General features: G+C 36.7%; 3 protein-coding genes across 3 annotated transcripts; all 3 read left to right on the forward strand.

The window, feature by feature from the left end:
- Positions 1-237: 237 nt before the first annotated feature.
- On the forward strand, positions 238-1,469 carry PAAG_06917 (KH domain RNA-binding protein; the record flags this gene model as incomplete). Its single annotated transcript, XM_002790960.2, has 2 exons — positions 238-631; positions 769-1,469. The coding sequence occupies 2 exons, from the start codon at positions 238-240 to the stop codon at positions 1,467-1,469; spliced, it is 1,095 nt and encodes a 364-aa protein (XP_002791006.1).
- A 6,589-nt stretch (positions 1,470-8,058) lies between these two features.
- On the forward strand, positions 8,059-9,655 carry PAAG_06919 (NADPH-dependent methylglyoxal reductase GRE2; the record flags this gene model as incomplete). Its single annotated transcript, XM_015846057.1, has 7 exons — positions 8,059-8,080; positions 8,215-8,388; positions 8,509-8,616; positions 8,705-8,835; positions 8,904-8,981; positions 9,057-9,113; positions 9,200-9,655. The coding sequence occupies 7 exons, from the start codon at positions 8,059-8,061 to the stop codon at positions 9,653-9,655; spliced, it is 1,026 nt and encodes a 341-aa protein (XP_015700492.1).
- A 4,447-nt stretch (positions 9,656-14,102) lies between these two features.
- Positions 14,103-15,425, forward strand: PAAG_06920 (hypothetical protein; the record flags this gene model as incomplete). The annotated part of the gene is made up of 3 exons (XM_015846058.1): positions 14,103-14,336; positions 14,418-14,704; positions 14,813-15,425. 3 exons carry the CDS (start codon positions 14,103-14,105, stop codon positions 15,423-15,425), a joined length of 1,134 nt encoding a protein of 377 aa, XP_015700493.1.
- Positions 15,426-16,078: the final 653 nt, after the last annotated feature.

The raw sequence follows: 16,078 nt of genomic DNA on the forward strand, positions 1-16,078 counted from the left end.
AACCCTCATTCTTTAACGAACCAACCTTTCTGTATAGTTCCTGTTTAGACCTATTTTAACGACAGAAAGCAATTTCTACCTTACACGACTTGAAAACCAAAAGTTTTTCATTTTCCTTTGAAAAAAATACCCAAAACTCAAAAGCGTTGGAAATCTTCGCGCAACTTCGCCAACAAAACTATTTCCCCATCTTTCGCCACACAATCCCTATTTTATCCTCCCTTTTACCCTTTCAAAATGGCAAGCAACGAATCTCGTGACACCGCCCCCAATGTGGCCGACGAAACAATGGCAGACTATAACCGCGTCAACGAACAAGGCGATCCCGAAGGCCCTCCCAAATCCGAGGAGGAATACGCTCAGTCTATGCTGACTCTTCGCGCCATTGTTTCTTCCAAGGAGGCTGGTGTCATCATCGGTAAAGCTGGCAAGAACGTAGCAGACCTGCGCGATGAGACTGGAGTAAAGGCTGGTGTTAGCAAGGTTGTACAAGGAGTCCATGATCGTGTCTTGACCGTGACTGGGCCGCTTCAGGGTGCTGCTAAGGCATATGCCATCGTCGCCAAGAGTTTGCTAGAAGGCGCTCCTCAGCTTGGAATGGGTGGTGTCGTCTCAAATAATGGCACCCATCGTAAGTGTCCCTCTCCCTCTATCCATTCTTCTGAACTGATATCCCCTACCATATCCGATGTGCCTTTTTCTCCGAACACCTCCTATCAAGTGTATTAGTTTTACCGCTTTTTGTTCACTAGCTGACCGTATCCTAAGCCGTTCGTCTCCTCATTTCTCATAATCAAATGGGTACCATCATCGGTCGCCAAGGCTTGAAGATCAAGTATATTCAAGACGCCTCCGGAGTCAGAATGGTTGCACAGAAAGAGATGCTGCCACAATCCACTGAACGAATCGTCGAAGTTCAAGGCACCCCTGAAGGAATCGAGAAGGCCGTGTGGGAAATTGGCAAATGTCTTATTGACGACTGGCAACGCGGAACTGGAACCGTCCTCTATAATCCAGCTGTTCGCGCATCAGTAGGCGGGGCACCTATCAACAACTCGCTTGGATCTGGAGCTTCCTCAGGCGGATATGGCGGACGTTCCTACAACCGAACCGGGAATGGTGCTGATTTCAGTGACCAAACTGGTGGCTATAGTAGGCGCTCCAACTCCGACGCGGCCAATCGTGGCATTCCTCTTGTGACTGAAGACGGTGAAGAGGTCCAAACTCAAAACATCAGCATCCCTTCTGATATGGTTGGCTGTATCATTGGTCGAGGTGGAAGCAAGATCAGCGAGATCCGAAGGAGTTCTGGTGCTCGTATTTCCATCGCCAAGGCGCCGCATGACGAGACTGGCGAACGTATGTTCACCATCATGGGAAGCGCGGCTGCCAACGAAAAGGCTCTTTACCTCCTGTACGAGAACTTGGAAGCCGAAAAAATGCGTCGCAGCCAGCAACCCCAAGAGTGAAACACATGTTTTTTTATGGTAGTCTGTGCATTTTAAGTGGTACACGACAATGTGGTTGTTATACTGGTCAAAAAGGAAGGCTTTGGACTGCTTGCAAGCGGTCATCCACTGATGCTTGTGCTTTCCTTGAGTCTCAAATCTACAACTGCACAAAACCACGGGTTTCTTTATTTGGTTTTATTGCGGCGCACCTTATATACCCCAGCGACCCCCGTTTCCTCAACAACGGTGCCTTGCCATAACGTCACGGGACTAGGTTTCCTGTGGTCTCTTGAGATCGCGCCGGTTTATTACCTCCTGAACTTCCGATATCTTCATTTCCCGCTCCGTTTCTGCAAAATGTACCGGATTATTGTTCCTGATCTTACCTGCTCTAAGCAATTATCCATTCCCATCCTCTCCTATTTGTTTTCAAATCCCACTTGAACACTTATATTTTTTCCGCTCCTATGATCCGAAGTCTCATTCTTTTAAAATAAAATCCGTTACCTTTTCTCTTTACTCAAACGTCCAAAAAGTCGCGTGCCTTGTTTATCTTAGCACCTCTATCAACCATGACACTGGAACGGCCAAAATAATGTATTAATCCTTGAAAAAAACTCCATTACAATTTTCTCAAATACCTGCCCCTCTCCCCCGCTTCTGGTCCGTTTCTTCCCTTTCTCGCCATCTCATATTCCTCTTGTTTCTTTAATCCTGCCACTTCATCTCCGTACCCTCCCCACCCAAATTGCATTCCTATTTCCCCGAAAACAGAGAGAAAAATGCCAAAAGCTTTAAACTCCCTCACTCCATGTGTTCAATCTTGCTAAACGCTATGAAAGGAATGCATGGTGAACGTTCCATCCATTCTGAAGCGCAATTCGTTTCTTCTCATTTTGAGAAAACTGGGAAAAGGAAACTTTGTTTCCTTCCTCCGATGGAACCAACTCCCACAAATCATCAGTTTACATGGAACGCATATATTTTTGCCCCTTTTATCTTCTGAGCCTATCCTCCCTCTGCCGATGCGTTTCTTTTGAAGAAGAAAAAGAAGAAGAAGAAGATAAAATGGAATGAAGGCCCCGAAACATGATATGAAGTTTCAAATTGAGACTTAATTTGAGGTTTTTAAACTGAAAATGGTTATCTCCACCACTCAACGAAGGAAGAATTCAAACTGCAAAGGAACTGAGATGAAGAGAGTAAAGGAGATACCTGTCATAACAATTCTAAAGTCAAATGGAATCAAGTGGCAAACTTCTATTCTTCCTTTTTTTCTAGTGATAGTAGACGTATTGACTCCGAATTCATAGTAAATGAACACACCATACCATTCGTTCTGTGACCGCGGATGGGGCTCAGGACGTTCTGCTTCTAAAACTTGCGAAATTGCAGAAACTATTGTGTTGTAAATTATCAGATAGTCATTCATAGCTTAATCTAAAGCTGGTTCTTAAACATGATTTAAAGCTTTGGAGAATTCTGTCATGCTATCAAACCATTATTGGTGCTATTCATTTACCAGGACCCGCACAAACCTTGAAACTAACGAAGTCACATGACCTCGGTAAGATCTTGGATCTCTCCATAGGTTCCATGTACGCGATATTCCTATATATTTATTTGTTTGTATTTTTATAACTGGTTTCCCCTTTCCATCCCAAGATTATATTTTGTTCCAGGGCAGGAGTCGTTTCTCACATCTTCAACCAGCTGGCTTTTATACCGTTTCTTTCCATAATATCTCGCTAAGATAACAAGAAAAGGCCGTCCGCATCATCCGTCCACGGCAAATTGCGTCTGGTACAACCGCACCTCTTACTTCAACTTTTCCCAGGTAACTAGCAAGTCAAATGCTTCAGGGTCATTTTCATTGAGCGCGCAATACGGCTATTGTTATGGTCATGGTTGAATTTTTGACTTTGAGAAATAAGGCGCATGTACCAGACTACACAACATAAGCCATTTCATTTATATAACTATTGCACGTTCGTTGCAAGAAGATGAGAATTTCACGAGCAGTAACGGAAGGATGTACCGCCAATAGCTTTACCTGATTGAATCAATAAGGTTCATATTTAGCGCTATTACCTGCAGTTTTGCTGGTCTGGATTCTTCGTTTCAGTCCAAATCTTTCAAGCGCCAAGATGCGGCTTTGTGTTTTGAAAATGTGCATTCAAATTTCAATGCGGGGAATGGTATCATCATATATTCTCTATTTTTTCTGTTTTCCTCTTTCTGAATCATCGAATCCAAACAACAACATTGAGCTGTCACTTAACATCCTAACATAACGTCTCTTAATGTATCTCCTTCAAACTGGTTCATATGCAGGGGCGATGTATGTAAAGGCCTGGAATAATCGCCACCGTTTCCGTTGCCAAGAACACATGAAGAGAATTCGAAATAGCTTTCGTGAACATCTCAAACTCTAAATGTACACTCTATCCATAGAGGTAGTTGGATTGTTTTACTTTTGCTTTCGGGATGTACTAGATGCTATGATTGGCTTTACCTTGCACAGCAGGGAAATTCTAATGACAGTGCACGAAACATTCCCCCCCGCGCCGTGTCCGCAGTCAGATGAAGTTTACTTTCAAATCCCTCAGCATTTCCCTCATCACAGTAAAGAGCAGCTGTTACATTCCTCCTGAGCCTCAGAATACTAAATGATGTCAGAGAACGTTCTGTCTCTTATCCTCGAATACATTTCCATGTATAACTCAATGTTCAAGCTAACCTGAGGGAATGACAATCAGCTTCTTCCTTTCCCTTCTCCGGACAAGTCTCCCCTAGTAGCTTCGTCGGCTGTTTCTGGAAAATGCAGGGCGTAGGCGGCTGGTAGCATCGATGGTGGCGGAGTTGGGGAAGCGTTTTATTGAGTCACGGGCTTGAGACACCTTGCTCTGCGGCTTTTAAAGTGATAAGTTCGAGCTCGCACCCAATGAGGGACGCTTGTCATTGTTCTATCATACCGGCAAAAAACGGAGGAACGGGTAGGCAACCCACGTGTATGCATAGGAAAGATGACGATCTTTTAGAGTGCAGACGACAAAGTTTCTGATTTCATATACACGTGCAATAAATACATTTAAGACAAAACTCAGGCCCCAATTGGAACGCGGTTAAGTACTTTTAACGACACTTGTATTTAAGTGAATGTTGAGAGTTGTCGGACCCTTTTATCACGTGACTTTTTTCCACCTCATGCAGTCATCAACCTTTGCAATCGATCAAGCTAGCCATTCTGTCAGGTTATGAGACCTGTTGTGCACCCAAACGCGGCCAATTCGGCAGTTATCTTGTTGAAATCAGTGACTGCTTATTGGTCTATATCACCTTATTTGAAATACCTTTTATATAAGACCTACGCTCCTTATTTGGTGGAGTCCTTGACACCATCTCGAATCTTTTAATAACGTGCAAAGAAGATGAAATTTTATAGAATATAACCTAAAGAAGATGTAACATTTTGATGAAATCTCTCTCTAGAATAGAGAAATCCTTCTAAAAGCCTCTTTTATATCTATATTTTGATTTGTTGATCAATCAAAATAATAAAAATGACTGATTCATTGAGATCATTCTCTATTATATATTCAATCTCAAATGTGAGTAAATTCAGTTGAATCAGTTATCTAAAATCAATTTTTTACTTCTCATGAGCCTTCTTCTAAATTCTTTAAGAATTTATCTATTTAGAATATTTTTAATATCTCAAATATTAATCTCATTGTAACTTGAATTACTATTCTATTTTTTATTATATCTGTCTTTTAATATTTCAGCTAGACAAATATCTAATAATAATGATTTTAATCATCACTCTTTTAGTAGTTAGGTTAAATAACTAACTAGTTAGTTAGAATAATTAACTAAAGTTGAAATTAATGAGTAATAAAAAAATTTATAAAGTTTTGAAATTAAAAGCTTTAATTAAATGAAGTTAAAATAATTTAAACTGTCAATAACTTCAATAATATTATTATTAATTTTTCTATAACTTATGATATGATTGAAATTTTTGAAATTAATAGCAAACTTTAGTATAATCTTTATGACTCTGATAACTCTATTGATAAAGTAATTAATCAGTTCAAAGAAATTATCAAAAACTTTGATAAACTGAGTATTTTAACTATTACTATTAACTATATAACTTAAAATCTTTGATAAAATTAAAACTAATAAATGCTTAACACTGAATCATAATTAAAAAGTAAATATATAATTTTTTTAAAATTTTTAAAAGAGTTTTTATTAAAAAAAATTAAAAATTGATAAAATTTATATTATTTATATTTTAATAATATTTATTACTTTTATCAATAAATAAATAATATATATTTTAAATAAATTTTTTATATTTTTATTTAAAAATCTAATATTTGATATTTAATATTTAATTTTATTAAATAATATAGTAAAATTATATATAAAAAATTAAAAATACTTAGATTTTAAAATTTATTAAAATTATATTTAATATTATTTTAAAAAATTTACTTTTAAATTAATTTATTTAAAAATAATAAAAAATAATATATTTATTATTATATAATTTAATATTATTAACTATTCAATTTTAATATTTATATAAAATTTTAATTTTTAAATATATTTTAAATTTTATTATATTTATTTATTTTAAATATAAACTTTTTACTATAAAATTTATTAATTAATTTATTATAATAAAACTTTAAAAATTAATAAAAATAAAATAAATAAATAATAATAATATAATAAAATAATTATTAAATTTTTAATTATTAATAATATTTTATAAAAATTATTATTATTATTATTATTATATATAATTTAATATAAAAAATTATTTTAAATATAATTTTTATTTAATAACTTATTAATTTATAATAATATAATAAATAAGTTTATTTAAAAAAAATATAATTTATTTATTATCTTTAAATTAAAGATTATTTATATTAAATATATTTTTAATATATTTTTTAAAAGTATTTATTAAAAATAAAATTAATTAATTAATTAATTTAAAAGATTTAAATAATAATATTTTAATTAAAATATTTAAAATATTTAATTTATTATTATTATTATTATAAGTATATATAATTAAAAATTATAATATTTATATAGTTGAATTAAAATTTAACTATTTTATAAATATAATATATAAATATAAAATTATATATTTTTAATTTTATAAAAATTAATAAAAGGAATTAAAATTATAAAAATTTTGAAATAAAATAAAAAAAATTTAAAAAAAATAATAAAATAATAAAATATAAAAAGTAAAATAATATCTAAATTTAATATTTATTAATAATATACTTTAGATATAAATCTTATTTAAATTTGAAATTTATTTTCTAGATGTAAATTTTATTTTTTTATAGTTAATCAAAACTTTTTTTTTAACTCAATATTAAAAAGAAAAAACATATTCAATTGATTAATAAAGTATTTTTTTTTTTGAGATTCTTTTAAACATTCTATTTAAAAAGCAGATTATTAAAATATGATCTGAACTTTCAGTTAAATTATAAAATTATATTTATCTGATTTTATAGAATTTTTAATTCTTTTTATATAGAATTTGAAATAGTTATATCTGAGTTTCAATTGTATATAGAAGAAAAGATTTTTTTTTTTTTTTGACATTTTATTGATAAAGATTTCCACTTTAATTTCATTAAATTCCTGCATATTGACTATTTCTTTTCTTTTCCCCAAAGCTTTATCCATTTATTAAGACATAAATCTTTAATTTTTTCCCTTAATATAAGATCAAAAAACAACTTTTTGAGTTGCTTTTGAATTTTAGTGTCAAGTTTTGCTGCTAAATCTGCTTTTTTCATTTTCTAACATATCTACTTCGAGCAGGTACTCAAGATAGATGAATTTGAATGTTTTCATCTTTTAGCATATTGGCGCCCGAAACCGACAGATTTTGTCTATTCAATCAATTCGATTTGATACAGATACCAAGGTGTGGATGGTGTTCTTCATAGAGAGGACGGGCCGATTGTCAGAATAAAAAAAGCGACACCACCGTTAATTTTATAGTTATGGTTTTGTCATTTGCAATTGATGTTGTTTTGATTGATTCTCTCAGCACTTGAGATCCACACTACGGTTTACAGCAGGCAATGCATATAGTATTTTAATAAAATCAATGCTGGATGAATCAAGAGGAGGCGTAACTACAAACTTCCTTGAGAATTATGGTTGAGTTTGGGATTGCACGAACGGGTTCGGGGATCATCCCACACACCAAAGCTTCCAGGATCCCTTCTACCCCGCTACTAGGACAACTATTATCAATCAAGCAGCGAGTGCCACCGCTGATCGCGTGGGGTAGTTTATGATATAATTAGTTACAGTTTGAACTTGGCAAAATGGCCCTTTACCCGCACTGGAAGAATATCATATATAAGCAATTTTCTTACCCTCCCCTTTGTTTTCCTGGTTTAAAAATCACTCCACCGGCTTGGGTTTAAATTGGGTTTTGAGCACAATTTACTATCCCAGTGAACTGCAGCGTTGACAGCCAGGTAACGTCATAGAAACACCGATACTTGGACCCCCGCACGAAGTCACTAAATAACGCAAGACGAAAATGACACGAATCCTGCTGACAGGTAGTTACAGTCTATAAAAAAATAAACTAAAATTAAAATTTATGAAATAATATTATTAGAAAAAAAAAAAAAGGGTTCTCATCCATTCAAGAGAGTGTTTAAAGATTGAAACCCAGCTAACTTCATTTACACAGGCGGAAGCGGTTTCATTGCTGCTCATGTTCTTGAAATCCTCCTCCAGCATGGCCACTCGGTGGTAACAACAGTCCATTCAGAAGAAAAAGCCAGGAAAATTAAAGATGCATATCCAGATGTCCCTAAGGACAAGCTGGACTTTGCAATTGTGGACGACATCGCGAAACTTGATGGTATGTTACGGCAAATATTTTTCCTCCAGTACCAGAGAAACAGATGTGGTTCATATCTGGAGTCGATTCCAATTTCGATAGCAATTGTAGCTAATCCATTTGCCTGATGGAATAATATAGCATTCGACAAGGCCGTGATTTCGGATCCGCCGTTCGAATATGTCATTCACACCGCCAGCCCGTTCCACTATAGAGTAACTGATTTCAGGAAGGAATTGGTAGATCCTTGTATGTATAACTAACTACGTACCTTGACATTTCAGATGATTGAAGATTATTTGCGCTCCGACTTACTTTGGCCGGCTGAACCATTGAGCTGTCAATGGCATTGTTGGTATCCTTCATGCGATCAAACGGAGCTCCCCAACAGTTAAGCGTGTAGTCATCACGTCTTCCTTTGCCGCCATAATTGACCTGAAGAAGCCTCCTACCTACACCTTTTCAGAAGTATGTGATCCGTCATATCCCCTTTTCGTTCCCTTCTGGGATACCTATCCTCTTTCTAATATTAACAGGTGGATTGGAATCCTGTTACTTATGCTGAAATTTATTTCAGCCCCTCCAACGCGTATCGAGCAGGAAAGACATTCGCTGTATGTTATGGTAACAGCGGTAATTGATGATGGAAGCGAAACAACCAAAATACTTACGCATAATACATATTTTAGGAAAAGGCCGCCTGGGATTTCGTGGAACAGGAAAAGCCGAACTTCACATTAGCAACGGTGTGTAACTGCACCGCATTCTCTCTTTCAATCCCAATACTTCTTCAACAATAGAGCAGAGCTAATACCGTCTTAAAATGAAAAAGATCAACCCTCCGGCTGTGCTGGGCCCTATTATCCACGGCCTCTACTCGCTTGACAAGATGAACACCTCTAATGAGCGCATTCGTGGCTTAATCACAGGGGCTTATAAGACCAACTGCCCATCGTCTACCGTATATCTCTGGGCTGACGTGCGTGATGTCGCGCTCGCTCACGTCCTTGCCGCCGAGAAGCAGAAAGAAGCTGCGAACCAGCGCTTCTTTGTGACCGCGGGCAAGTTTAGCAACCGCCAACTAGCTGAGATCATTTATGATGAGTTTCCCCAATTAAGGGAGAAGTTGCCAACAGGAGAAGAGGCATTGAAACCAGGTGATTTTCCTCCTGAGGGCAGTTATGGGTTTGATAATGAGAAGTCCAAAAAGGTTTTGGGGTTGCAGTATTGCTCATTGAAGGAGAGTGTGATTGATACTGTGAAGAGCCTTCTGAAGGTTAACAGGTAGTGATTAAGAGATTACTAGCACTAAATATCAAGAAGTGAGGGTTGTTAATTGTTTTAACTAATTGCGGTTGGATAATGTGCTAGTCTGAGAAGACTGTTCATTATAAATTCAATATTTTGCTTGCTATGTTTGAATTTGAGAGTTTCATCAAGGAAGGATTTCTTATGATAAGATGCAAAATATATTCAGGACTTATATGAACACAGTTCAATTGCATAATTACAATGAAACAGATGATAGCACTTCATAACTCCATGATCTTTTATATTGCAACTGGGTGAAGACGATGATCTTCATTGTAGCTCTGATGCGAGTGCATGCTCTCAATCATACCTGTTGTCCACATGAAATTGATTCCCAGATGTCCACATCTCAGCAAAGAATCACCATGATGTACCCTCACCACCAGATGTAATGATGAAAGAAAGATGATAACTTCAGCATGAGCTGATATTAGTTCTTTAGTGACGGAGAGTCTGAAATCTGTAGAAATCATTCAAGCATTTACTTATCATATCATGACTCACCGCCTCCAGCTAATCGGCGTGTTCCCGCCAATCAACCATTTTCTATGCAGAAACCCTATGTGCGAAATATTGTAGTCCAACAACATTCGATTTATAGGAAAAAACTGAATAACTTTTGTTATACACATCTGCGTCTCAGCGTCAGACTCTTAATCAGAAGCAATGTACTTACTCACTACTGCTCTTAGCCAGGCTTGCGACGGCTGCAGAGAACAGGACCTTCAATATCTCCGCTGCTTCCAAGACTTCTGAACCGAAGTTGCAGTGAATGTGAACTTCCTGTTAATTAGATTCCAAAATCTCTTGCGATAATGCGGCACTCCAACCACTGATACCTCACCTATTAGTAAATCATCAAGCGGCATGTGTTCTTCCAAAGAAGCCTGGTATTTCACCGTGTGTTGGAGAGGCCGTCAGATGCTGTATTGATACATAGATGGGTTGATGTCCTTTTTAAGGAGTTCTAAGATGCTGCCGTTCATCTACCATAGTCTTATCTCGTTTCTTGACAAGAATTATGAGTCCAATGGTAGCTATCGTCCCTTCTGTTTAAGTCGGAGCTGTAGAGAATAGTCTTCCCAATCAATGGACTGAAAGGTTTGCCAAATGTAGACCAGGCGCTGTCTCATGAAATTTTAAATGCAGGGACTTTATGTAATGGTAGATTCTCCCATTTCACCCCCCCTCCTTCTCCCGTAGCATTAGGTTACCACGTAAAGTCGTTGAAGCAGTAGTTCGGGTAATAGATGAAGGCTCTCCTTTTTGTTTTATTCATGACAATGTCCATGCGTAGGTTCTGAGCAGGAAAGAGGCTGAAAGTCCCAATTTACTTTGCCATTTTTGAAAGTTTGAGAAATGGTCGCTGTTCTCCGTGATAGGAGAGCACGCGTAGTCACAAAATTTCCTACCGCGATGCCTCCTGGATATACCAGTCAGGCCGGTAAAATGCTGTACACACACAAAAAGTCCGGACTACCCACGTAGTCCTGCCTGCCATGTACATATTTGGAAGTGAAAAATCTCCAACCCATTACCACAGAAGTGGTGGATGTAGAATCGAACAATTGATGGGCTCCTCATGTTGCTTTGACAGATTGTCTCATAGTCCTTCTCTAGTAAGAGAAAGCAACACATTCGAAATCCGACAACAGTATTCACTAACAACATTGGGAGACAACCTGCATTGGAAGACGATCCACTCCCGGGCATCGTCCTGAAAAGTCGAGAGGAGTGAAAAAGCCGATTGATTCAAAACGAGCAGAGATCTAGAACGAGACTCTCGTTAATTGTCTCAGCCAAACCGGAGGCCACAAGCTAAAAAGAGGGGTGATGGGGAAATTTTCGAGCTTGAAATTACCCCTGATTGTTATTTATATCAACCTTTCGTCGAGTAGACAGGGACTCCCAGCTATATAGATTGACTGCGGATCGATCGACCAGTTAACGAGATTTCTCATCGAAGCGGGAGGTGCCGCCGTTTCCAGCAAGCTTGGGGTCATTCGTAACGCTGTCTTCGGAGAGCGCCGACAATCCCAGCGCCTTATTTCGGTCGAATGCCATGCATTCTCCTAAAGATTATCGTTTAACTAACCTATTTGGAGTAATCACCAGCCTCCCTGGGCCTTGATCCATGAACGATCGAAAAATGGAAGGAAGTGGAGGGATTAGTACGAGCACTGGTGATTGTTGACCTGAGCTAGATTTAATCTGGTTTCCAGGCAGCTTGGTAGAAGTGCAAGATCTCAATCCCCCGGTAATTAGCCGATCCTTGTTTAGCTCTGATGATTCAAGGTCTGTCTTGTTTTTTATATCCACGCATTTGGACGTGCTTCATAGTGAGATTTCATGAGTCGTTTGGAGACCAATTTCTTGAAGTTGGATGATTGGCTGTTATCCATTCCAGAGCAGCTAACAACCCCTGAGTCCTCTATTGATAGAGATTTTCCCATGAACTTTCGGCTGCCGATAGTGGAAACGTTTCGGTCTTTGAACTTTAGTCTCAACGCACTTCAATAGCTCTCCAGCTCTCCTGCGTACACTTCGGAGAGAAATGACTTTGTCTTCAGTGGTTCGGCAAATGTTTCGTTTCGGGTGCTTTGGTTTCTTTATATATATATATATATATTTCATTTTAATATATACGGAGTACATGCTTGCCTTTTTGGTAAATAAAACTATTGTGATCAAGTCAAATAACAGTATCCTCCAAATGGCATCAGACTGATCGTGCCCGTGTACTCACCCCCACCCATGGAAGCAGTATAAAACTTTCTACCAGAGAATTTCTTTTCAACGATCATGGAAATACTGCGTTCTTATTGGTCCACTTATGATCATTCTCACACTCTGATTGACCGAAGAGAAGTTACGTTCACATGATTCCCCTGGCCAGCGAAGTGGACGAGCAGGTACTCGATGGGTCAAAGAGAAGTTAATCAAGATGCCCTGGCCTGCAGGTGTCCTGTAAACTGTTTCTTTCTTTGTAGGAATCTACATGCAGCCTTCCATGTATTGAATAATTATATCATTAAATATAAACTTTTCTTTTATATAAATATATCATTGAATTTATAATTTTTTATAATTTTACTTTAGATATTTTACAATTAATTATTTTTTTTTAATAAAAATTACGATGTTAATGTTTATTAATTAAAATAACTTTATTATATAGTTTTAATACAATTTAAAGTAGTTTATTAAAATTATTATTAATTTTATATTTTTTTAAAATAAAGTTTACAAACTAATTTTTTATATTAATATAATTATTTAAATTTTTAAATAATTTTAAAATAAATAGAAATTAATTAAATTATATAAAATATTTTTAATTAATAATTTTTAATTAATAAATATTAATTATAATTAATTAATTAATTAATTTATATTATAACTTCTATTTTTATATATAAAATATATTATAATTATTATCATTAAAATTTTTAAATTAATATTTTCATAAATTTTTATTAATTTATATTATTAAATAATAAAATTAAAAATATATTAAATATATAATTAATTTAATTTAATTAATTAAACTTTAAATTGAATTATTAAAACATTAAATAATTATATATAATTATATAAAATACTATAAATTTTTAAAAAATAAAAAGTTAAAAACTATAAAGTTAAAATAAAAAGTAAAGAGAAAAACATTTTATATATAAGTTACAAAAAGAATTTAATTATTGTTTAAAAAAAAAAATAAAATTATACAAATAAAGTTAATAAAGTAAAAAGAAAAATTGATTTGATATTGTAGAACACACTACTTATATATGCTTCTCAGTGTATGAAGAATAATTTGTAATGTAATTTGATGAACTATAGTGACATCCTGGCTGTAGTGGTAAATTGATCAACTCGGGGATTAATGAGTCCAACGGTCGAGCGGGGCAATTGTCAGTAAGCAGTGTCAAGATGGCGGTCCTTGTCGTCCGGATTATCTACCAACTCTACACCAAACCCCGAGCCGATTAGTTATCTACCAACTCTACAACAAACCCCGAAACCAAACACGACGTAGTCCTCATTTCCTTGCTACATATCTAACTCTTTCTTTCTATCAACTCATGCCGTCACTGACAACTCCGTATGCTGTGAGATATAGTCCTTGTCGACTCATGTCAAACCGCCTCTGCCTCTCTACAAAAGAGAGGTCTGGTAGTTAGTACAGAGGGGCGACTACACAAGCCTCTACTCTTCCGTTATCTCTCCTAAAAATAACTTTAAAACTGGCATATTCCGTCTCCTTGTTCCGTATTATTTCCCCAGACAGATATTGAGATATATTTAACAAATATATTTATTTCCATTCATCCATAACTACCCTTACCATTGTTTTTATAGCTTTCAAACTTCCTGCGCGAAGCGACTCCAATGTCTTGGCCATAAAAGACGCTGGCACACACATGGGACGACCATTGGCAACTTTGATTACATGGTCATCTCAGGTAGTTGTCATGAGCGGGTGTCTCCCGCTCACGAGACGAACAGATGATCTGATTCGTCATGATAACCAGGACGCTTTAGTCCTTGAAGGTTGGGCGCAGGGCTACATGGTTGGAACTCTGGTGTTTATGGCAGCGATCACCGTCGCGAACATGCGTCGCAGAGTGCTTCTCCATAAGTTGATTTTAGCTGAGGTATGCTGTGTATTGCCATCTCAACCGCGGGTCCTCCCGCTTTTGGAAGTCATCGTCATTAAAAGGAGAACGTCTTGATAGTTAATTCTCGGCATGGGCCATGGGACATGGCTCTTTGTCCATAAGCCGGTATACGGGTGGTATCTCTCTGTGACCGCAGTTTCTCTCAATATTTCATGGAGTCTCCACAATGTAATCGCCTGGATGAAAAATAGACCGTTCCTTAGTAAAGGCATGAGCAGGTTTTATATTGGCACGGTCATCCTCGCGCAGCCGTATTGGATGCTCGAAATATATGCCAACTTTACCTACTTCAACCAGATCAATGAACTCTTCGAGAAGACCAGACCGCTGGAATCGCTTTTCCGGTAAGATGTTGCTATTTTATTTTTACATCTCTCTCGCCTACTCCATTTTGAGATGGCATGAGAGAAACAAGGGCGCAGGGGGGAATGGGCTGACTCCTTTCTTACCAGTGATCCTTGGTGGATATACACGACTTGCAATCTTTTCTGGGTCATAAAATCTCAGTACGACTTCACCTTGATGGAGCTCGTTCGCCAGAGTCCTCGTTTCGGTGTCATGTTGGTCGCCATGTGTCTCTCTATCATATTTGTTATTGTTGACTTCCTTTCTGTCACACACGTCTTTCACAATGCCTTACCCACCGGTATCAATCCATTTTGGAAGGTCAGTCTTCAGCATAGCCCTCCCAGATCCATGTACGCGAATGGAGTGAAGAAGAAGGCCATAACTAATCCCATTTCAATTCGCCAGCTTTCCTTCGTCTTTAAATGCCTTTGCGACATCGTTATTCTAGATGATTTTAAAACTGCTCTGGACCGGTTGCGTGATTACTTGCTCATAAAAAATGGCACCGTGGAACAGCTCGTGTACCCTCACCAGAGGCTAACCCCGCGAACGGAGTCTCCACGAGGAAGATATCGTTCGGCCCGCAGTCCTAGCGCCATTAGGCAACCCGAGGCAGTAGCTGGAGGAGAACGCAGGCTGAGTTATTCTTCACAACATGTTAGGAAATGTAGTTGTTCGGAGTCTGGCAACGAGGCACATTTCTTAGAGGTCGTTTAATGGAGTTCTGGTCGATGAAATAAATGTTTCTTCTTTATTTTCAGGTTTTAACATCTAGTTATATATACTCTCTAGAATCAATTTTATTTTCTTTTGATTTGTATTGTTAATTATGATAGCATGCAATATTTCAAATTTTATTTTCCTGTTGTGTATTGGCAGCACAGACCTTCTCTTGTGTAACTAGGGATTCTAACTAGGATGCCCCTGGAAGTGTGATGATGAATGATGAAAATTGACTTTAACAAGTTTAACCAACAGTTTTGCTAGTTACAACAAATCTGCAAATTCTACGGATCACAATAAACCAAGATAAAAGTCTCCATCAGGATGAAATAACATTTTCAGGTCAATTCTTCTCACTGGATGATTCTGTGCAGTGCATAACTACATATGTTAAGTCTCGCCCAAAACAGATTTGTAGTATTGCTGGCCTTATAATATTCATCAAAAACCACGATCAAGTTAGCATCTTCAAATCCAAGCATAGATTAATAAATATCAAATTTGTTAAGTGTACTCTGTGCCCCATGGCCCAATGGCACTATTGCCCATTTCGCAGGGTGTCTATCCTGGAGATCTTCTCCTCCCCTACATTTCATTAGTTTGAAACATTAGATTAAATAGCCAGCGAATTTGCTAACAATAAAGTA

The sequence above is a fragment of the Paracoccidioides lutzii genome, assembly GCF_000150705.2.
Source record: "Paracoccidioides lutzii Pb01 unplaced genomic scaffold supercont2.21, whole genome shotgun sequence".
Classification (NCBI taxonomy): domain Eukaryota; kingdom Fungi; phylum Ascomycota; class Eurotiomycetes; order Onygenales; family Ajellomycetaceae; genus Paracoccidioides; species Paracoccidioides lutzii.